Source organism: Argiope bruennichi, chromosome 2, assembly GCF_947563725.1.
Source record: "Argiope bruennichi chromosome 2, qqArgBrue1.1, whole genome shotgun sequence".
In the NCBI taxonomy this organism is placed as follows: Eukaryota; Metazoa; Arthropoda; class Arachnida; order Araneae; family Araneidae; genus Argiope; species Argiope bruennichi.
In genome coordinates, this window is record NC_079152.1 from 106,719,689 (window position 1) to 106,743,766 (window position 24,078).

Below are 24,078 nucleotides of genomic sequence, written 5' to 3' on the forward strand. Positions count from 1 at the left end.
TTGAGAAATCAGTAATTTTATTGTAATTAAAGATAGCTCTTTCTTCACACCAGTAGTTCTAAAAATTTCTTCTCCTAAAACAAAGGAACAAATATTAATTAAAAAATAAACTTTATTTAAAAAACTGTAAAACTGTTTTGATCCTATTTTTGAAGTAAAAAGTTAAATGAGTTATTTAATAAGGTGGAATCATTAGATATTTTAAATGTCTCGAATATAATGAGAAATTATTAAAAACATGAAATGTCCAGTAAAAAATTTTCAATTGATAATTAAATTCTTTTTAAAAATGTGTTTATCTTATTGTTATTTTTATATTAAATGTTTGTAAATTAACTCTTTTTTTTTTTAGTTTGGTTCTAAAATTACAAAAAAAAAAAAAAAAAAAAAAAAATCTTATATTAATTAAACAACGAGGCATGTGGTTTAGTACTTTAAAACCAATCTCGTACTTTGATCATGAAATCAGTTCACATTGATTGAGCTTTATTTCCAAATTGTTGTATTAATACTTTTAACCCTGCCCCCCCCCAAAAAAAACACCCGAGGGAAAGTATTTCATGCCATGAAATATATTTAAACTGTTCAGCTCTTTTGTTTCTTAATTCGTCTTTAAAGTGTGCTCTGAAGCAAAAGCTATTTATTAACGCGGAGTGGTTAGCATAGTTTAGACCACGAAACATGTGTTTCCTTACACTAAAGTGACCACTGAAACTCTCCGGCTTTTAAGTATGCTCATTCCTTGGTCTATCGGTTCATCCATTTTAAACAGTTTGAATCGTCACGAGATTCACCTACAGCCACCGTCGTATTTCATGTAAATTCTCTCAGCCCGTTGAAAGGCCAGCGTCAGACAAACCCTTATAACGAGGACTTCCATTTCACGAACCCAAGTCAATTAATTTTCTGATGGAAAAGCGACGGTTTCGGGACAGAAAGGGAGCAGGTTGACTTCACCGGACTCTACTCTCCGTGGGAAGAATGCTGCTTAAGACGCTGGCCATCTCTTCCCTTGATGGCATTCGCAGTTGTTTGGAAAGGGTCAGTCACGCCAGTTGTGCCTTTCCGTGTACAACGTCCACTCAGTTGGCGAATCGTGACGAGCGACGATTTGGCCCTCTTATGCTGTGTGGACGAGGTTCCTGCTTAAAGTCACATCATCAGTAGTTGAAGAGGGGAGAGGGAAATGGAAATGAAGGGGGTGGGTGTTCGAAAGTACGATGGCCAGCGATGCCTCTCCGAATATAGTGGAAATTGTTTATCGAATTATGTAGGACACAAGTAGGCTTGTCTGAGAAAATCTTTAGTTCGTGCAGGAAATGGCCATTTCAATAGGTGTTTGGGATTGTAATTTTTTTCCTCTTCAGTTACTAGTGAAGGTTGTTATTTGGTAGAAATTAAATATGTTGTGCGGAGTGTAAGATATTTGGGTGATAAAGAGTAAATATAGCTTAATTTTTTTCCTGTTAAAATAGATATTTTTATTCGAAGATGTGTATAAAGTATGTTTATTGTTACCAATGACTTTTTTTTTTTCATTCATGATTTTTCATTTCTTTGAATCTGCAATCTAAACAAAATCTTTTCTCCTCACTATTTAAAATTTTTTAAAAAAACCTAAAAACTGTTAAAAATGTAAATTTGTCTTCTTTTTAAATACTGTTTTAAATTTTTTATGCATATTCTCTAAAAGCATGTTTAACATGCAAAAACTAAACATTGCTAATATATGAGTAATGTAATTATGGACTGGGAAAGCCTTTTTATTTTTAAACACTGCGAGAAAAATATATTTTAGAAGTTTCTTTGTGAATATCTGTGCAATTATTTCTCAACATAAAACAATTTATTGATTATATATTTAAATTCTACCATATTTAGTAAAGAAATATGATATCAGTATGTCATAAATTAATGTATGTGCAACGAATTCAAAATTTTCTGTTTAAAAATATGAAATAGCTTCAAAAATGTTTTAACTGGCATTTTTCAAAACAATAGGAATTTTTATTTAAAAAGAAAGCAAAACAAGTAAATCTTGTTTTACTTTCAGACCAAAAGAAAAAAAAAATATTTAGCTGGTAATATAACTAATAAAATATCTGAAGAACAAATCTTTTATTATTATTATAATAATAAACCTAATTTTTTTCCCAAAACGCAGATATTATGAAACCCTAGTACCTGTTTAATAACAATGATATATTTTTTGCAATTAGATAGATCAAAATTAATAATAATCTATTGCTAAAACACAGATATCAATTGAAGGATGCTTTCAGAGAAAAAAAATAATTCCAATGATTTATCACTTTTGAAACCAATAATATCCCCCCCCTCTCCCGCTCAATAAACATATTAGCATTCGAGAGATGAGGAGGTCTTTAATCTTTCCCATGATTACCCGATTTTTGCTTTTAGATATGCCATTTGTACAAAATGATTCCTTGAGAATAGTTTCAAGCAGTGCAATGAACATGTCATCAAACAATGCATAGCAGCTCATCTCACAATAAGACCATCGAGAGCTTTCATCTTAATTGATGTGTCGACATGTGCTATTATACCCTTGACTGTAAGGTTCGTTTAGCGTACTTTTCCACGTCGTATCTGCTAAGTGCGGCCCCAGTAACGGGGGCGGCTGCGATGACAAGCAATATGATCCAGGCGATGATATTTTTACACACTTGGCATCTGTGTCTTTGCGGACCCTCGGGCTAGAGCCAATGGCCCGCTTTAGGATCACTAGTGAGAAATATTTACAAGACTCTGTCAGACTCTCGGAAGATATGTTGCCTATTAGAGCACATGTCCAGGGACTTGACGTCGTAATTTCTGAGAAGAAGAACACGCTCCGGTTGAGGTTATATGTCTATATATATATGTTCCGTCTTCCGTTCTTTTGACGTTCGCGCCTGACAAATCATTCACCCACGCACATGGGCAAGTGAATGACAGGCGTCTTAAGCCACTTCAGCTCTAGGTGAAGCAAGGGATTACATTCCACTGTGGTGGAAAAGAACTAAAACTATTTAACCTTTTCAGCCAATGACTTAATACAGGAATTTAAGTGTATATGCTTACATGACATTTAATTCCTGCAAACGTTTTTATATTCTTATTTTACTTCCCGGTATTTTGCATTTCTTTTTTCATTGAATTAATTGGAATTTGTTAATAAAAGCATTATTCTAATGCATTGTTCTAAATTCTTATACATATTATATTTTGAAGTATTCTAAAACTTACACTATTACACAATAATTAAATAACTGAGAAAGCGGATGAAAAAAAAAATCATTGACTATCTAGTTTCTTATTTTGATATGTTTGCGTGCAGTTTTTCACAAAATTTGATGTGCATTCAAAGAAAAAAAAAGTTTTACTTATATGAATATTTCTTAAACATTTTTTTTATTGATAATAGTATATATGGCTAAGATATTTTTTTTACGCTATCCATAACTGTTACTGAATTTTATGTTTTTTGGAGCGCTTGCATATCATTGTAATTATTTTTTTACATTTTTGATATATTTTTCATTAATTTTTAAACACGATTCAAAAATATCCATATTAAATTTTGTTTCCTACAGTCAATTCAAGACGTTTAAATTTATATATAAAAAGTTAGAATCTCTGGCTTAATTTACAAATTTTTATCTAAAGCCGAGAATATAAACCACCTTAAAAGATGTATTGAGAAGGGACAGCGATTTATCAACTATTCTTGTTTTATATTAACAGTATATGCAAATAGGATGTTATCAATACAAGAAAAAAAAAGAAGTAAGAAAGCTTGATAACAGAAAATGTTGCAAATGGATTAAAATTTGCAGTGTTCGGACAATATTTTTTATTTCTCTAAAACTATAAGGTAATACGCTTTTGTATTGTTTATACAAAAAAAAAAAAAAAATGCTAACTGATTTTTAATAAAATGATGAGACTAAAAAAAGTGATTTGAATTTGAATTTCACTAAAAATGAATCTTGAAGTCTTTATCAAAAAATATTCAGATTTTGTTCCACTGTTAGATTTCTGCTTCGACTTCCTTTTATTTTTTTACTAAAACATCTGATACCATTAAATATATCAAACACGTATCTGGAAATAAAAAAAAAAGAATAAATTTACATTTATTATTCACAAATTTTAATTGCCTATAAATCCCCTTCAAAAAAAAAAAAAAAGATAAGATAGTAAAACACAGAGAGAATAAAGAATAAAAAACAAGTTTCCGCAGCTGATCTGTTTTAACTAATTCGTATTGCGAATCATTCCAGAAATGAAATGTGTTCGGTGATATACCAGCAACTGTTCTACATTTTTCGCAGATGTCCTTGGAATTGGCAGTATCTTTGTCAAAAGACCATGTGTGCTTGGAAATAGAAGGGAGTGCAAACGACACTGAGGGTGGAAGAGACACGTGTGCTTCTGTCTGTTCTCCATCTCCAGTGCTCGGCAAATAAACACCGTTTTTAGTCCGATGACGAGTACAGGGCTTCGTATAAACAGATCGGTGCTTCTCCGTAAACAGGCACTTTGTCATCCCGTGCCACAGTCTGCGGAGAGGGTCATCAGTAGCTGGGATGGATTAAACATCCTGTTTCCTTTTTTCCCTCCTCCAAAACGTCGCTACCAGTTTTTCCAAACAGAAACAACTTGTTTAAATTTAAATTGTCAGTTTTTCAGTGTCTTAGTTTATTACTACTTCCGTCCAAAAATATGTTGTGTGCCTATATACACACAATTCGAAATAATTTTTATTTGAATTATTCTATTATTCTATTTATGAACTAAGTTTATTGATTGTAGACATAAATAAAAGTATATGCATTTGAAGGGAGTTCTTATGTTCTAGTTCTTCCCGAAAATATTATAATTCCCAATTAACTGCCCCTAACGATGAAGTTTCGTCTTATTTATATGAAGAATCTTATTGTTATTTTAATTAAAGTTTTGCTTTATTACACTATCTCTGCAGTATAACAGTACTTTAATCAAATTCGTGTATTAATAAATACAGTGCTTGTCATTTTTCTTTATACAAAATACATCTCCTTAATCCCCCCGTTCAAAATTTGTGACTTGAAGAATGTCTTTACTGACTTTTGCTACATGAAAATTCAAACTTTATCAGTGATTCTTTTATTTAAATAGTTAATTTATATTAAAGTTTATTGCGCTATTTAAAAGGAACGCCAAATATGCATATGAGCATGCATATTTGGAATGCAAGGAAATATGCAAGCATGTATATGCTTAATAAGTTGAAGTTAAATTTTATTGGTTTATGTGGCTTCCAAAAAGGGCTTTGATAGTGATTTTTTGAATAAAGTAGAAATACTAGTTTTCGATTTATTTGCCCTTATTTATGCTATTTGAATAAAGCATCAAACATGCTGTTTTTCCTTTGTGTTTCTGTCAACGACTGTTCAAATTGTGGTTTAATTAAATTCAAATGGTTGTTTATTATCAAGTATTTTATTACTTAATGGAAACAAGCTACTTGATTACTCATTTACTTATTCCCTTAACCTTTAATGTTATTTAAAGTGCTTACCATATTTTTGGTCAGGGATAGTATTTTATTTAACTTGCAACGTAATTTCAAAATTTCACGAATAAATTTTTGCAGAAAATTGTGATACTTCGTAAACTAATAACGACAATTAACAAACAAAAATAAATAAATAAATAAAATAAAAAAATACGAAATTAATAAAGTGAAAGGAATTAAAAATCATAATTAAATAAAGAAAATACATATAGTAAAAAACGAAGTAGAAATGCATATACAGCAGATGATGATGATTAATTTTGAAAAGTAAAAAAAAAAGCTAATAGAAAAAAGTAATTTTAAATAAATAAAGTAATTTTATTTAATAGTTTTTAAATAAAGTAGTTTTAATTAAAATAAATTTTATGATTATTTATAATTGTTTTATAATTTTAATTTATCTTTTGTTATTTATTTATTTATATAAATGTACTTTATTCCTTATTTTGTTCATGTTCATTATATTATGTAATTTTTCTGTATCGTTTGTTTTGAGGCAATCAATCACCTTTTCTTATAATGACACAGACCATATCGGAGTTTCTTAATCGGATCTCGTAAACTAATATTAAATAGTAGGTTTAATTGTTAATGTGGCGCCATCTATTAGAAATTTAGGATTATTGCTTTAGGGCGAATGATGTAGGATATTGTTGGCATATGATTTAGTTAAAAGTTGATAAATCTCTTAAAAGGATGCTCTTGAAAAACTATGAAAATTGTAGGAAAGTAATTTTAAGAATACGTTTCTCAATGATGCCAGTGATATTATGTACAAAAAGAAAAAAACAAAATATTGGTTCATTTGGTCTTTTGTTTTGGAAGATGATGGCGTGCAGTTTAAGCAAAGGCAGCAGATACATATATTAGTTTCATTTTTTTAAAAATGCAATCGTTTATGTTTTTGGATATTTTTTTTTTATCATAAAGAGATGATAATCGTTTTGAACACTTAAAATTTCAATAGTTGATAGTGTAATGTAATCTGAAATATGATAAATGACCGAATTTAGTCAATTTTATTTATTTTATATTTAATATTACATTCAACTATGTAATGCAGTTATATTTTTTAATCTGATTTTTCAATTATACTTTTCAGTTGTGTTAAGAAGCTAACCAGAGTGAAATTATTAATCTTTTTATAATTTATATTTGAATTTATGCCAATTTTTATTTCGTGATTCTTCATTTCCACATTGGAAAGAATTTTCAGGGCACTACTTGCTGCATTTTATTGATTTCCATTCTCTAGAGACATCTTAATAAATAAAAATAAAATATTAGAGTGATTTAAGTAGTATCTAAAGTATTAGTTATTATTTATATAGTTTATTACATATCCGATTTAATTGATTGTACTATTATTGTATTTTATTATTATCCACGTTTTTAGGATTTATTTGACTTTACATTCATTTACAGGATCCGTCTGGTGCAGTTTTGGATCGTTGGTTGTTAGCTTCTAGAGAAGAGGAGCCTTTAATTCTTCAACAGTTCCTACGTTTCGGCGAGACAAAAACAATTGCCCAGCAGTTGTTGCTTCAGGAAAGCAGCGAACGATCGGATTTTGTGATTCAACCTCCTAGAACTGAATCGGATATTAAAAAGTTCATCGAAAGGACAAACAGAGGCGTTGTTGGAAGTTCCCTTTTCAAGCAGCACAGCAGTCATATATACAGTCACATGGGGGGCTCAACCCAATCCCTGCCACTGCTTGGAAGCAAACCTTCATTTAGGCATTTGTCATCCAGTGTGAACTCGACCCATTCAGCATCCCCTACTATAACTTCTCCAATCAATTGTACGAGCCCTATTGCTTTGTCTCCCCTCAATAAATTGCAAAACATGCAACCTTATGACTTTCGTCAGGATAAAAGTAGTCCCGATTTGCCAAAGAGTGAAAATGTAGATAGACAAGCTTCAGTAACTGCTTCTCTATATGGAATGAATTCTGTTACTTCTCCCACAACCTCCGTCCCACATATGTCCTTTTCGACCTCTAGTCTAACTAATGTTTCAAGCACAAATAACTCGTCCACCTATACTACTGCTAGTTCAGAACGTAGTGGCAATGATGATGGTGTGTATTGTTCTGAAGGGGAGGATGAAGATGCAAGCAATACTGCCATCAATTTAACACGATCTTCTTTAACCACAAGTTACATGGATTCTGTGTATGCTGCTAAAAAAGTGAGACATTTAAGAAAATCCGCTAATCCTATGAAGAGGAGGTGGAATCCCACTGTTTTGGCTACTTTGTCTACCAATCCCGCTACAGGAAAAAAAAGAGTACAATGTCACGTTTGTTTGAAAACATTTTGTGACAAAGGCGCTCTAAAAATTCATTTTAGCGCTGTGCATCTAAGAGAGATGCATAAATGTACAGTAGAAGGATGTAATATGATGTTTAGCTCTCGCAGAAGTAGGAATAGACATAGCGCTAATCCTAATCCAAAGCTTCATACACCTAACTATCGAAGAAAGATTAATCCTCATGATGGCAGAGCTGCCAATCCTTATCCTATAATCCCACCTAGTGGAATTTTAGACTTCGCTAATGGTATGATATCTTCCTATTCATCAGGTCCACATGACGGTGATAGTAGTTCTGGTTCAGAAATTGATCGTAGACCTGTGACTCCCCGAAGAAGTTCCCTTTCGGATGTTAAAAGTGATGGGTCATCAGCAGAAAAACGGAATCCTTTATCAAATACAGAAGATGATGTTCCTTTACCTTTGACAAAAAAATTTCGACTGGAAGAAAATATCATGAATAATCGTGGAGATGAAGGAATAGATTTGAGCATGAAAGAAGAGCGCCGAAAACTCGAAAGTGATATTTGCGTGAAAGAAGACTGTCGCGATTCTGAAAGAGACGCGAACAATAAAGACATTCATTTGAATAATTTAAATGATATAAAAGATCTTCGCATAACAGGTTCAGAAACATCATCTGTGCCTTTTCAACCACACCGAGTTAATGAAGATAAAGAAAAACATGAAACTGACGAGGTCCAAACAGCAAGTTGTGAATCTGCAAAACAAAATACTAATAACGCCAGCCATACAGAAACTAAGCATCAGATGGATGAAAAAGATCGTTTTCTCTCATCTGAGAAAGGTGTCCGGAAGCGTAAAAGTCTAAATCCTACTAAATGCCCTACTACTAGTGATGATGATTTGCAGTTTGCATCTTCAGACGATTCTTCCAGTGATACGTATATCGATCAAGACAATGATGACAACGGATTGCTAGACTCTAAATCTGATTACTTGACTTCTGATGGTTCAGATTCAATTAATGAATTGGACGATATTGATGATAATTCAGAAAATGGAAAAGATAAAAGACGCGATGTTAAAACTTCTAGTAAATCAGAAACGCCCCCCATGTCCTCTGTTGTTGTTACTACTGCCCAAACTTCGACTCCCAAAAATAGTGTAGAAAAGAACTACCATGGACATGAAAGATATAATGGTTTTTCCATGTCTGATTTAGACAAATTTAGAAATGAGATTTCCATGAATCAAATGAAAGAAAACGACGATATTAATGAGAATCCGTTAAGACATTTGGAATCGCTTTCTTTGGGAGCTTTTACAAACATGATGAATGTTAACAACAGAGTAAATTTTAACCAACGAGGTACAAATGTATCAAGTGGAGTTTCTTACCATGCTCCTGGACTCGGATTAGGATCAGTGACGACGACGACTGCACCAAATCGTGTAGAATCTCCAGGAATGGAGATGATGCCTTCATTAATCAGTAGTTCTCATCCACCACCCCTAACTTCCAATTGTCATTTAAACAACAGTGATACAGAAAATTCCATGTCGGATCAACAAATGGGCATGGTTCCTGTTTTCAGAGATGCTTCTATGGTTGGAACAGTTGAAATTCCTGTTGACAAAGAAAATCCTCGAAGATGTACTGCTTGTGGTAAAATATTTCAAAACCATTTTGGAGTTAAAACTCATTACCAGAACGTGCATTTAAAACTAATGCATAAATGCACAGTGGAAGGGTGCAATGCTTCATTTCCATCAAAGCGCAGTCGCGATCGTCACAGCGCTAATTTAAATTTGCACCGAAAGCTTTTATCTACCACTTCGGAAAGGGGGACTGGAAGCTATTTCGACAAGAGTGGGACAATGTACCCTTTTCATCCAGATGCTTACAGAGGAGATCTTTTCTCTCGTCTCTATGATCATAATTCTCTACCTTTGAGTTTTGCTGATATTTATCATAATCGCTTGTCTGCAGAAGGTGCTGGAAGTCCTTTTTTGGGTGCTTCGCCGTTCTCCCATTTGCCTGGTGCCATGCCTGGATTTCACCCCGCATTTCTCCCACCGGCTACAACAGTGGCAAATTATAAAAATGAAAACAATACACGATATCATCATGAGCAAAATAGTGGTCGAAACAGTTCGGTAAGTTCCATCAGCAATCCTTCTTCTCCAGGACCTTCTCTTCGAGGCTCTCCCAGAGAAAGTTCTGGACATTTTCCTGCTGTTAAATTAGAGGAGGATCTGCTTCCAGATTCGGATGGTAGATTTGCCTGTACAATATGTGAAAAGAAATTCCACGAAGCTGTAGTGTTAAGAGAACATTATGAAAAGAGCCACACACAAGTTCTTTTACATTGTTCAATGAATGGTTGCAATAAAGTGTTCCTTTCGAGGCAGTCTCGAAACAATCATAGTGATAATATTCACAAAGAGAAGAACATAGATGCTACATAGCGTTATAAGAAGATAATTTTATCTGGAATTTAACGGATAGATTATTTTGAAACTTGTTATGTGCCAACGTAGAGCTTTTTGTTTTTCATGCTTCATGATCATTAATGAATTTTAAAGGACATGAGTGCAAGTACTTTAAGAAAAATATTGATATATTTTGATTTTAATTTACGCACATGTTACTTTGTTAATGTAAGTTCAAAACCTTCTAAAAAGCAAGGAAAACATTGGTGTTTTAAACCATGATCAAAATTGTTATATTAAAGAATTATTTAATTTCTAAAAAGTGTATCAATTTTTTTTATTGAAGATTTTTAGCCGCCATCAGACTACATGATTTGTGCCAACAACGCACTTCATCGTAATTGTATTTTTAGTTTCTTTTGTAATGTATTGATACGGCAGGCCCTATCATTTACTGGTTACATATATTTGTGTAAGTTTAGAAAATGCTGCTATCAAAAAATTTGATTTGTAAGCTATGTTCATAAATATGTATAGAAATTTGTATATAGAATGGATTATTCAGGATTAAAACCATTGTTGATAAAACCACTTTATCCTATTTTATGTGTATAGTTGCTAGATACTAAGGAAAGCTCATTTTTTTTAAAGAAACTGCATGGTATGATCATGCCCAGCGTATCAGCTATTGTTGAACAGAAAATGTGCCAACAACAAATAGCATGCCAAATTTATTTATGATTAAGATAAACATTTTTGGCAAATACCAGGGAGTATTGATGCCTTTAGCTTTCAAAATATGAATTTTTTTCAAAAAGATGGCATTCATTATCCGATGTCCACTAGAGACATCGGTTTGCCATCTTTGAGTACAAACTGGGTCTTCTCCATTGTTTTGTTGAAGGTGCAATAAATTTTCATATACATTATACTTTTGCCGCGTTGTCCTTACTTGTGTTTCTGAAAATGAAATCAGCTGTGTAATTCTGTCATGCGTAACGTTTAAGTTATTGTATTTCCCATTTGTAATATAAAACCCGATTTTCGCTAATTATTGTTACAGTTTATTTTCATTTGTGTACTGCAATAAAAGTACTTAAAAGTAGTTATTGTGTTTTCTATATTTGCGTATTTCTTTTCATACATAATAGAAATTTTTAGAAGCATTGAAGTAACAGAAATAAAAAAATAGTAGCATTGTATTAAAAATATTGATTATTGCTCTCAGAATAAAAATAAATAAATTAAAACGTTGAATATTTTAATATAATTTCTGTTTAACAATGCTGTTTTAACGAATTTAATTCATGTATTGGTTGAGTCAACCAATTTGCAAATTTCTTTATAAAAGTATTGTTTATAAAACTAGAATTTAATAAAATTTTCGCAGCAATACGAAATTTAGCTAAAGCATATTTCAAGAAAAAACATTGTTACCATATTTAAATAACATTTTCAAATAATTTCTTAAGTGGAATGAGATAGATAGGGATAAAAATATAATTCAATATTTATTAGATCTTCAGACAAAACTCAAGAATAAAAATTATTTTTTAAATTTTATTCAGTTTCATTGGAATCTCTTGGTGAGATTCCTACTCAATCTTGTGCAAATGAGGTACATTGAATGCAATAATAATATCCTGTTTCTTCCTATTAAGTAGGCTCTATAAAAATCAATTCCAAAATTCAACAGAAACATTTATATATTATGAAAATATAGAAGTGTTCTTTTTGTCCAGAATCAATAAAACAATTTTTCATTGGAGAGTTTGTATAAACATTAATTATTTCATATTTTGTGAGCTGTGAACCAATCTTTTCAAGATATTTTAAATGTATTTATTAAAATCATTTGTAGAGAAATCAGAGTATAATTTTTTTGGTGAGATTTAAAGTTTCTTAAAATTTGAAATTGTTTCATTCAATCATAAGCACGAATGTACGAACAAATTATACGTCTTTTGACCAATTTATACTTGAGCTAATATTACAAACATGTCAAAAATAAATTGAATTTTCAATTTATTTTTTACAATTTAAATAATAAATACTTTTACAATTGTTGTACCAAGGTTTACTGTATTAACCATTTGTTTAATCCTTCGAGTCAAAATATAGGAAGTGAAACAATTGCATTTGTTATATTAATAGAAATTTGGACTATGAACTGAATTATTTTTTTAATGATATATATTGAAAACGCGGAATATAGTCAATATATTGAGCTGATAAAATTACTGGGAAAAAAACACTTTAGACATCATACTTTATGATATTCATACGATCTTATAATAAAATTTTCATTTTCTTAATATTTGAGAATTAACTTTATCGATAAATATCTAATATTTCTTTATTTAGTTTAATGAGTTAAGGTAAATGATACTGCACAATATTTCAATATGAAATAAATCACATTTTTTTCTGCTAAGTTTTAGTACCTCTTATCTGTTTTGGTCATCGTTGAATTGGAAATGTTAATGCTCATTAATTTGTCACCAATAAATATTAGCGAAAGATAAACAGATTGATTTTGGTTTAGAGAATTTTGTTGAAACTTTTTCAAAGATCTGGCCATTATCAATAGATACATCTAAAAATGCGCGTCCACGTCCACATATACATACATGTATTGATAAATTCTTAAAAAATTAAAATTTAAGAATTCTATCTTATATTTTTGTTGAAATCTATATTAAAATTTTAAAAAAACCTTTTTTTTTTTTTTTCATTTTATTACAGTAATGGTAATTCACAAAAAATGGTATTTCAAAATGAGTAAAGAGGATTTTCAATGAAATTTCTCATTTGATATGATATTTTAAAACAAGATGAAAAAAATTTTACTCACCTGTAAGAAATTATCCAATTCTAAGAATAAATTAATGTAAGAAATTAAAATTGTTTTAAATATATAAAACTGTTTTAAAAGTCAGCAATGAATGAGGAAATTCTGTCGTGAAAGTTATTATAATAGCATATGCAGAACAACTGAGTATCTGTTATTGTTGTATCTATGTAAAATAATTCGTTACATTTTAAATTCATAAAAAAAAAATTGTTCATAAATTGATTCTAGAACAATTATAATAAAATTCTTATGAAAATTCTAATTTATATAAATATCAAGAACCTGTGTATAACGACCATAAATAAAAAGGCATATTATACATTGTAATTTTAATACTACTAATGCAAGTTCATTTATACGTAATGTTTTAAAAACATTTCTTACATACTATTACACAGAACTGAAAATGCTATTTAAATATTAAAATTGAACACTTAATGTAGCAATGAGAGATTATACATCTATTGCATATAATGAATAATTATATGTGGTTTATGTGCTTCAAGTGAGCCTTAAATTAAGAAATCCTCATCGTCATGTGCCTGCTAAATTGTCTGTGATTAGATGTCGCATTATATATCGAATTAAGTTTTAATGTGTTTTCATTGGAGTGTTGGCAAATAAAGTAAATTCAAAATTCTTTATTGACGTCCAGAGCGTTTTTCTCATTTGCCGGGATAATTTATTCCGTTACTAGCAGTACCCGCACAGCGTTGCCCGTGGCATAACATCTAAGAGGAAAAATTAGTTTTAAACTAAAGGTTGGATTTCCTTTTTTGGGGGGAGGGAGCATAAGGAATTTTGAATCGCTGTTTAAAATCAGACTTAAACAAAGAAATGTTTCGCATATGCATACCACAGCTCTTGCTATTTGCTCATACGTAGTTTTAGGTTTTCGCACATGCGCGGATAAGTGTAAAACACAGATACTGCTATTTTACGTAAGTGCGAATCGTACTAGAAAAATAATTATAAAACTCCTTTTTTTATTTTGATATGACCAATAAATTAAAATCTTCCCCAATAAATTCTCTACAAAATGGTATAAATATCTCCAATTCAGTTAAATATTTCCCGAATTTTTCTTTTTCAAACATACTGACGCTTTTAGACTTCATTTTATACTATGTATAGATACAATTCAGACCTTTCACACTTAAGTAATTAGTCTTTAAATTTAAATTAAGTTGATATTTGATATTTCTCTATTCAACAATAGAATAAAATTCATATATTACCTAAAACAAACAATTTTTAATAATCACTCTATGCAAGCTTTTATTTTAAGATATTAATATCTTGATTAATTATGAGCAATATATTTACATGTTAAATACAAATGAATAATGAATCTCATAATTCATCTACGCATTAAGTTCATAGAACAAGCATAGTTATTGTTTGTCATCATTCATTACACAGTTTTGGCGAGAACCATATTTAGTCTAAAAATAGCGAATAACTGAACTTTAACTTATTATTTAATAGTAATATCTATAGTCGTAAAAAGTATGGGCCCAGTTAAAAACTATTTTAGTTTGCCTGAATTCTGGTCAACTTCTACCAACGTTTACAGAATCATAAGAATATGAAGGGGGGAAAAAAAGGAAAAAAAAAAAAAAACACATCTTATTGGAAAAGATTTTAGGTTAGTTTAGTTATATTAACGCCCCGTTGTAAAGCAACAGCAACACTAGGGCTATTTTGGGACAGACCTCGTAGTTTTGAACCGCGGTCACATGACGAGAACAACACCTGATCTGGCACCCCCTCTTCACACCACACCAGCGGGAGGACGTTTGACCCTGATGGATTTAAAGTGCAACACACACCCTTACACAACGCTTCTTCGGTGGAATCGGGTCTCGAACCTGAGACTCTACGGCTTACCCGAGATCTTACCAATAGACCACCGCGGCCCCCTATCGTAAAAGAGAGGTTTATTTCTAAAAAAGAGGGAGTGAAAAAATGTAACTCATTTAAATTTTTTTATCTTCATTTTGCTCTGTATAATAATGACTTCGTGGACGCGTGTTCATCCTCCTCTATTGAACTGGACAGATAATTCACTGTGGTGCAGAAAATAAATAGCAGCATAGGTATGCCTTATATCCACGATAAATATCATTATCCCTTTAAATATTACATTCATAGCACATGCATACATATTTAGGGTTTTTTTTCCATGGCTTTTCTGCAATTCCATCGGAAACAGCGAATGGTCCAAATGTGACGCTTTCTTTTTCTGATAAAAAAAATCATTTGCATATATCTAACTCTCCATAGATAGATAAGATATATAGATAATAGATAGTATAAATAATAATTTAAGTAGATAGATAGATAGATAAGGTAAGATAGCTTTGTTCTTGTAGAAGACACTTCATATGCTAATATCAAACGGTTTTAAAGCCTTAAAAATTTAATATTGCAAAGCTAAATTTAACATAATAATCTTATTCTAACCATGATGATCAATGATTAAAATTCACAATGATGAATCATTTTTTATTTAACAAAAACGTTTTCTACCGTTCTTAGCCTGGGCATTCACGATTATTCGACGCTATGCCAAGAAGTGAAGGCATTTTAAACACGATAGTAAAACCCTTCAGCATTGGAATGGAATGTTGGATACCAAACACTTTCAAACTTCCGTCCTGCCATTTGGATTGGCCAGTTGGTGAATGTAGGTGGAAAGAAGAGCTTTGATATTCAATGTAACTGACTCTAGGAAGACTTTAATTAATGGGAAGAATGAAATTGACTTAGAGTATTCTTGAATGGTCAGTGCAAATGGGTGGGTTAAAAAAAAGGAATATTGTGGAGTGCCAACTTTGCAGTGGCATGGATTAGAGTATCAACTTTACAGTGGCGTGGAATGGAGTATGATCATGAATAATCAGTTTCCACCAACAATACCTAAATATATAAAACGGGATTTAGAGACTCGCACAGTCAAGGTTTTGCTTTCCGTTCCGTAGATCCCCGTAGATTTTTTTTTCTCTCTATAATAGTGATAAAAATCTTATTTTTTTTATCGGAAATTTCTCTCCCCCCCCTTCCGCCTTGTAGCATTCAAGACTTCAAAAAATAACTACGCAAAGTTAGAAGAAGCTTTTATCTGAAATCTGACTTTCTCCAATTTACGAATATACATGATTTATATGTCAAATTTTTTGTACAGAAAACAAACTTTATCAATGTTATTAACTTTGTGAAATCTTAAAATGCATAAGCAATACGTCTGTAAATTGTGCATACCTTAGGTAATTTATGCGATGATCATAAAGTATCCGAAATTCTTCACTTCAAATGCAAGAAATCGTTTGAAAATTTTATGAAATATTCTTCGAGACATATTAATAATTAGTAACACTCATTATTTGATTGCATAGATAAAAATTTTGTAAATTTTCCGAAACGGCGAATTTAATTGAAGAAAGAATATGAATAATAAATTTGTGACCACAATGCAATTTTTACTTCCAAAATATTTAAAGTGCTTCAAAAAGAATTTTAAATACTAATAAATAATCAACCATTGCTTTTATAACTAAAACCAAGATTATTTTAGTAGTACAAAATGTTTAAAGGTAGAGAATTCGTCGTTAATGAATAATGTTCTGATAGACTTTCCATTTTATCTTATCGATCAGATCAGAGAATTGGTGCTTAGTGATTATTTTATTGTAATAGAGACATTATTGGAAATGTTGCTCTTTCGAAACTTATGATAACGACTTGAAAGGTGGGGAGAAAATTAATTTTTGCATCCCGAATTAGAATCTCGTCGCAGTGCCAATGTTATTCATGAAAACTGATTAGCTCTTCTCTTTATAAACAGTTTCGGATTTAGATATTTGGTGGCTTACGGCAGTACATATTACATGCCCCATATTTAATCGCATGTTCAATTACTTTTACATTTCAGTACATTTTCAATATATAAAGGATTTATTTTAGGCTATTATTTTTATTAGCTTCAAAGTTATATATTTGTTTCCATTTATCTCTTGTGATTCTAGACTGCCCAACGTCTGCATGTATACAAAATAAGCAGTTATTCGGTTAAGAAAACAATGTATAACTAAATGAAATATGTAAGAATCAGATTAATTATGATAAAGTGTTTATCCTAATATTTCATCATTTATAGAATTTGTACTTTTTACAAACATTTATTTGACAGTTAGAAAAATAAAATAATAAACCAGATCAGTCACTTAGTCTTCTAACTGGAACAGTTAGTTATACTCGTCTGTTACTAATGACGAGTATATATATTTTTAAAAACTATAAAATTTGAAATAAATGAATTCTGCTGCGGGCTGTAGTCATGAGGTGTTTAAGAAAAAAATTTTTTTTTTTTTGAAAACACAATTTTATTATTGTATAAAAGAGTCGAAATTAACCTTTTTTGGCTCATATGAATCATGGCAAAGGTGAGAAGCGGTAAAGGAAGCATTCTAAGTAAACTGGAAATTTTAATCACTGCATAAGTTCATTACATAATACAATTTTTAATTCATCTTTAGAAATTTTTGTTTCCGTCCTAAATTTTTTGATGCAAAAATTATTTTCAATTTTCCGTGCAGAAGTAGAATATTTTAAATACTTTTTTCTATCTTTATTATTTTTATATTTTAGTTTTAAATATGTTTTATAATTCTTTACTATATACCTTATGGAACTTGGATATTTGTTCTTTTCATCAATTTTGCTACCAGATGGCCCAGGCACTGGAAATAAAAATTTATTTATTACGAATCAATTAACTAACAATTATACTCTAAACATATCGAATCATTACAGCTATTCCAGATTTCTTACTTCTTTAAAAAGAATGCTAATATTAAACAAGTATTTAATCTTCATACATTGTGTGACTCTTTAATGAAAAATAATCTTTTTTTGAGCCCTATTCGCGAAAATAATATGGTGTTTTAATCTTTTTGAAGTTTAATTATCAATCAATTGATTAGATTATTTGAATTAAATAAGGAGAAGAACCTTTACTTTTATATTTTATCATGTACTTGATATTAAATTTGAGAAAAAATATGGCTTCAAAATTCCATAATGTTTATAATAATGAAATAAAAATAAAACGTTGAAATTAGAAATGAATTAAAATGAAAGATTTCTACATTGTAATGCATTAAGAAAGTAAAAAGCTATTTTTATTAAGCTTTTTATCTTTTATGAAATTACCTTTCATAGTATAAATTTTTGATTAAAGAGCATATAAATTAAAAGATCAAAACTGCATTTATTTAAGAAAGGATGACTCAAGCATTCCAATAAATCTGACACTAAATCTCATTCGCAATTTCCAGAACTAGATACATAAACTATTCTCATAATTTATATCACATCAATGCAAGGATTGTCCCTTTAAGCAACCAAAAAATATTGAAATCAAATTCAAACAAAAGGTCATAAAATAATCAGACAAAAATAAAAGAGGGATCGAAGAGGACGATTTGTTTCAATCAAAATACGATACTTGTGTTTCAAAGAATAATGGCTTTTCTGTCATCTTGAAAGAACAGGTACCTTGACTTATGCTCCCCTGGTGAGCATCCTTATCCAAGTGACGTTGAATTTTCTATTTTTTTTTCCTTCATGTCTTAAAAATTATCCGTGACTTGAAGTGACCTGTTCGCCCACGCGTCTTGTGTCACCTGGCTCTTCAATTTGACATGACGTCCGGAGACAAGCGAAATTGTCGAAACAGGTTTGCCAGTTTTGCACTTGATTTGTACTTTGCGCCAAACAGAAGCGCCAACTTGGTATGGGATGATAAGAGGAAATGATTAACATAACTGTATTGTCGACTTCAATGTTTTAATCTTTTGTGTGCAATATCATGTCTAATTTGTGTAAAGAATTACAGATTTTTTGTATTTAAATTTGCAGTTATTTTAAAGAATCGTTTAAATTAAAAGACAAAAATTTACTTGGAAAAACAAAGGTTTTCACATATGTCTTGTATGTTCTCATATGAATTGAAATAACTATAAATATCCCAACAGGATGAACAATCTAAATCAGAGGAATCTACAAACTAATTATTCATTTTCGGTCCTAAGACATACAGAATAATTGAATTATCTAAATTCTGCGAGAATATTGGCGGGAACTATGGTTCAAATGGCCACCATCACCGACTACAATACACCCCCTCCCGTAGAAGTCACATCCCATCATCGGTAAGGGTGACCAAGATGACATCGCAACTATATCCAGAGTTCACGAGAGCTACTACGGCGGGAACATCTCAACCCTATATATGAAATTTCCCGATGGCACTTCATAAATTTAATTCAGAGGTAAAATGAATTCTTAAGTCAAAGAATTAAACGAAGTCCGTCATAGAAATTGTTTCAAAGTTAAAAAAAAAAAGTTGCGAATGGTAATTCGAAAATAAGATAAATTGTCTACACTTTATTAAAATTCATTGAAACACTATAGAAAAACTATAAAATTATAAATGTGCTAGTTTAATGTTTTTTCTTTAAATGCGGAATTGCGAAATTTGAATAAAATATAAATTAGTTTTTAAAAAATTAAAGAAATACCAGACCATTTAGTTTTTTTTTTTTTTTTTCTAACTGAGAAAAATATTTTTAAGTGAAGTTTCAAACTCAGCTTAAAAATTATTTCAGGAAGATGCAAGAAATATAGTTTAAATAAATGATTTAATTCTCTAGATTTAACTGGAATTATTAATTGGAAGATTTAAATTTGGGGCTATTACGTGTCACTAAGAATTTTAGCGGAATTGTACTTAAAAAAATGTAAAAGATACAAATATGTAATATTATGTACAGACTGATTATACTTTTATAATGTATCATAACGTGCTATATTTGAATAAGTGGTGGTCCTCTAAATTATTGAAACAAAATTTATCTTCGTAAGTTGTATTTCTTTTAGCAAGTTTCATTTGTTATGAAACAACTTGTGCAGTAATTACGCATTTTAAAATTAAAAAGTTAATTTTATAATAGATGAACGTGCTTAGGTAAGACAGAGTTTTAAAATCAAAATCTTTGTTTTGGTTTTACATATTATGCCTTCAGTATTTTAAAAAAAATCAGTTGGAAATTAGAGTAAACAGATTAATGGAAACTATGAAATGTAACGACTTTATTTAGAAAGAGATTTGTAAAATTATCGATTGAAATTTTAATTTATTATTCATGTAAACTAAAATATCAAATTCGATGTTGAAAATAAAGCCATGTCTTCACTTTTTAATCTAGTGATTTATAGTAGGTATTTCGATAAATCATTACTTTCAAAATTTTGTCAGACTTTATTTACTGTAATCATAATTTTGTAGACTTCTAACCTGTTGATAATTTGAAAATACAAAATAACAATCTAAAATGGACGTATACTTAGATTGTTTTATGGATTCTTTTATAAATTTACAAATTACTTTCTGACGTCCATTCCTTCCAGCTGATCTTGTGCTGGTTAGGGTCAGCTATGTCGAATAAGAAATCTGTAATCCTAAGAAATAAAAATTAACAAGTACCTGTACATATCAGCCAAGCTCCAGCGCTCTGGTTTCTAATTTCAAGTATTATTTGAATAAATATTAATAAATTAGCTATCTTTTTCAACCAGATCGTCACCTGCCATATTAATTTAATTAAGAAAATTACCAATATCTTTCATGTATAAAATATGTTCATCATATGACAAATCAAATCCGAAATTAATAACCGTATTTTAAAATCTTACACTTTAAGAGGAAACAATGTAAAATATGTTAGCTTTAAAATACTTTTTTTATCCGAGATTTCATTTGATGCTTAAGCTGTGAATTCTTATAAGCTATTTTTAAAGATAAGCTTTTGATGAGCAACTAGTGTTCGACAATCTATATTAGTTATGCATTTGTAAATATGATTCTAAGAATGGCTTTATATTTTTAATCTGTAACTACTAATTACTCCATTACTTTTCTTTAACATTGTTTATTATTATCTATACCATAAGTATCAATAAAATTACGCACACACAGAAACTTTATTTCAGTGATCTCGTTTTAAAATTTGTCTCAAAAGCTATATTATTTTAATTTTACTTATCGAAATTTAGATAATTGATCTAGAAAATTTTCTTTTTCTTTTTTTTTCTTATTTATAAACATTTACAAAATATTGGAGAGAATCGTTAATAGTTTTCGCATTCTGAGATATCCAAAATTGTTCCTGGGACGAAGTTTTAATCTAAATGAAATACTTCTGCAATATTCACAAAATTCAGTTAGCACAAGGATATTTTAACATTTTTTTCTGATGTCTCATTTCCTAATAACTCTGGAATAAAGAAAATCTCTTAAATAAAAATCATTTTTGAGGGGGAGGGGAAAGGAGTAAACGAATTTTTAAAACTTTTTGTTGGTAAAATACTTGTTATACAAGGGATGTTCAAATGAAACGGTACGAAACGACACTGTGGTTACAAATGAGGACTTTATTCAAAGTATATACTATAGGCCTGAGCACAACGATCCCATTAATTAACGAGCCGAAGGATTTCCTTGTTTCCAGAATTCCTAAGGCCGTGACGAGACCTAGTCCTTCACAGCGTCTTTGAGTTTGCCGTCCGTGTTGAAGCGTTTCCCTTTCAGATTTTTTTCTGAACCATTAACTCCGATGTGTACTGTGAGACACGCCGAAGAGCACGCAGGTCCATTAAGAACAAAAGACCGGGGCGACTCACGGAGGGTGTGGTTCTGCTCCATGATAACACGCGTCCACACGTCTCCAGGGTCACACACGCGGAACTGGCCAAGTTCAAGTGGGAGCAGCTCGATCATCCGCCCTACAGCCCGGACATGTTGCCCTGCGATTTTTATGTGTTTGGTCCCCTGAAAAAACATCTGAAAAGGAAACACTTCAACTCGGACGGCGAACTCAAAGACGCTGTGAAAGACTGGGTCACGTCACGGCTACCGGAATTCTGGGAACAAAGAGTCATTCGGATTGTTAATCAATGGAATCATTGTGCTCAGGCCTATGGTGTATACTTTGAATAAAATCCTCATTTGTACCCACCGTGTCGTTTCGTACCTTTTCATTTGAACACCCCTTGTATATTGCCCACATATGATGATTTCTGAAAAAGTTTAAAAAAATTTATTCTGATTTTTTTCTAAATGCAATTAAATAAATTGTTAGTATGTGCGTTGACGAGCAAAATCTTGCCATAGTTAAAAAAAAAAATTATTATGTCGAAGTAAAATAAAGTGACCTCAAACATAAAGGTGAAATAAATTTGTTTGCATGCTATCTTTTATTAAAAATGCTAGCAAATTTTACAAGGAAAGAATATTAAATATCTCTCAATGCAGAATGAATCTCGATGCACACTGTATATTTCATAATATACAGTATATAATTTTATGTTTATTTAATGTTACAATACATTATCTTTACATAAATTTATGTTCATTTAGTAATCACCAGCACGTTTTCTGAATTTAATAGTCTTAAAGTTCTGATGTGTCCCGGATGATAGCTCTAAAATATTTAGATTATTAGTTAAAATCGTTATAAAGCTTTAAAAAAACCCCTTTAGAAATCTTCTATTATAATCAATGATATACTTAGAAATCTGCTATTTTATTCTTTAATATTCATCTTACAATATGTTACCTACTGCTTTCCAAAATTCTTAAATCATCTTTAGTTCCTTTGTAAACTTCTGTAATAAGTGGAATAATTTTATCAGTACCAAGTACCAATTGTTAACAAATTTAAATTTTCCTTGAAAAATTAAAGTAACATTTAAAAAATCTATTTTGGCATTTGTACCACGTATATCCGATCTTTATGTTCTCAATATTTCATCTAATAAGTAAGAGGCGAGAAGTGGACAAATTATATTTTTTTTCTTCAAATCTGGCTGCCATAACACTCATGCTTCATTTTGCATGCTAGATCTAATAACTATTAGAGATTTTCGCTCATTTTTTAATTCACTTCTTTAATTTTTTAATACAATTTTTTTTCTGTAAGACATAAAACATCATTTCCTTCACCAAAAAAAACTTCGTGAAGATATTCATCGCCAAATATGCTTTGATAGCTAAAGACGCACCCTCAAACTGTGGTAATCTCAAAAACAGCAGGAGACCACGAGCCCATTGAGTAGGACAAATTGACCGTGCGAAATGTTAAAAAAATCTTCGGGCCTCTTATCCAAATATTCGAAACGTCTTTTCTTTTCTTGGATGGACCCCGTTCGTTGATAAGAATTTCATTCTCAGTTCTTTCATGTAGTTTTTTTTATTATTATTGTTATTATTTCTTTCATTCTTGCTTTTTCCATTCAGAGAATTCATTGCAGACGTGTCTTGCTCATCTCCTGCAGAGGACAGTTCCGCCTGAATGGTGACAATGACTGATTGTGAATTGGACAACCTGGGCATTGAAAACAGTCTATTTCGGTTATCATCTTGCTGCTTTTTGAACTTGGACAGATATTTTTTGACATGAAATGGCCGTTTTATTTTAAATTCATAACAGCTATTTTGTGTTTGCTGCAATGTAGTATTTCAATAAATTTAAACGAGGTTAGCGGAAAGACAGATTTTCAATGTTACGGTTTTATTTTTCGTTGTAGTAATTTCTTAGGAACTTTTTCAATTATTTTGCATACTATTTAAGCTTCATGTTCTTACACCTTTGAAAAAGTAACCTCTTAAGCTAAAAACGCTCAAATATCTTAACTATTCATGATCTCTTACCTGACATAACATTAGTCTTGCTTCATTATAATTAAACACATTTGTTCGCTGCAAACATTTTAAAATAAAAGACAAGGAATTTTTGAAACTTGGAAAGATTTCTAACGAAATATATTACTATTGAGAAAAGCTTGCTTCTAAGCTAAAAACGAAATGGCATTTGCTATCACACAT

The 24,078-nt window shown here is 30.6% G+C and overlaps 1 protein-coding gene across 3 annotated transcripts in view; it reads left to right on the forward strand.

Annotated features, from left to right (window-relative positions):
* The window catches only part of LOC129961694 (zinc finger protein basonuclin-2-like), a 307,167-nt gene extending 295,850 nt beyond the window's left edge, over positions 1 to 11,317 (forward strand). For all 3 annotated transcript variants that reach the window (XM_056075235.1, XM_056075234.1, XM_056075236.1), the window contains one exon: positions 6,989 to 11,317. In XM_056075235.1, the coding sequence (XP_055931210.1) occupies positions 6,989 to 10,312 (3,324 nt within the window). In that variant the 3' untranslated portion in view covers positions 10,313 to 11,317. The remainder of the gene's footprint in view (positions 1 to 6,988) is intronic.
* Positions 11,318 to 24,078: the final 12,761 nt, after the last annotated feature.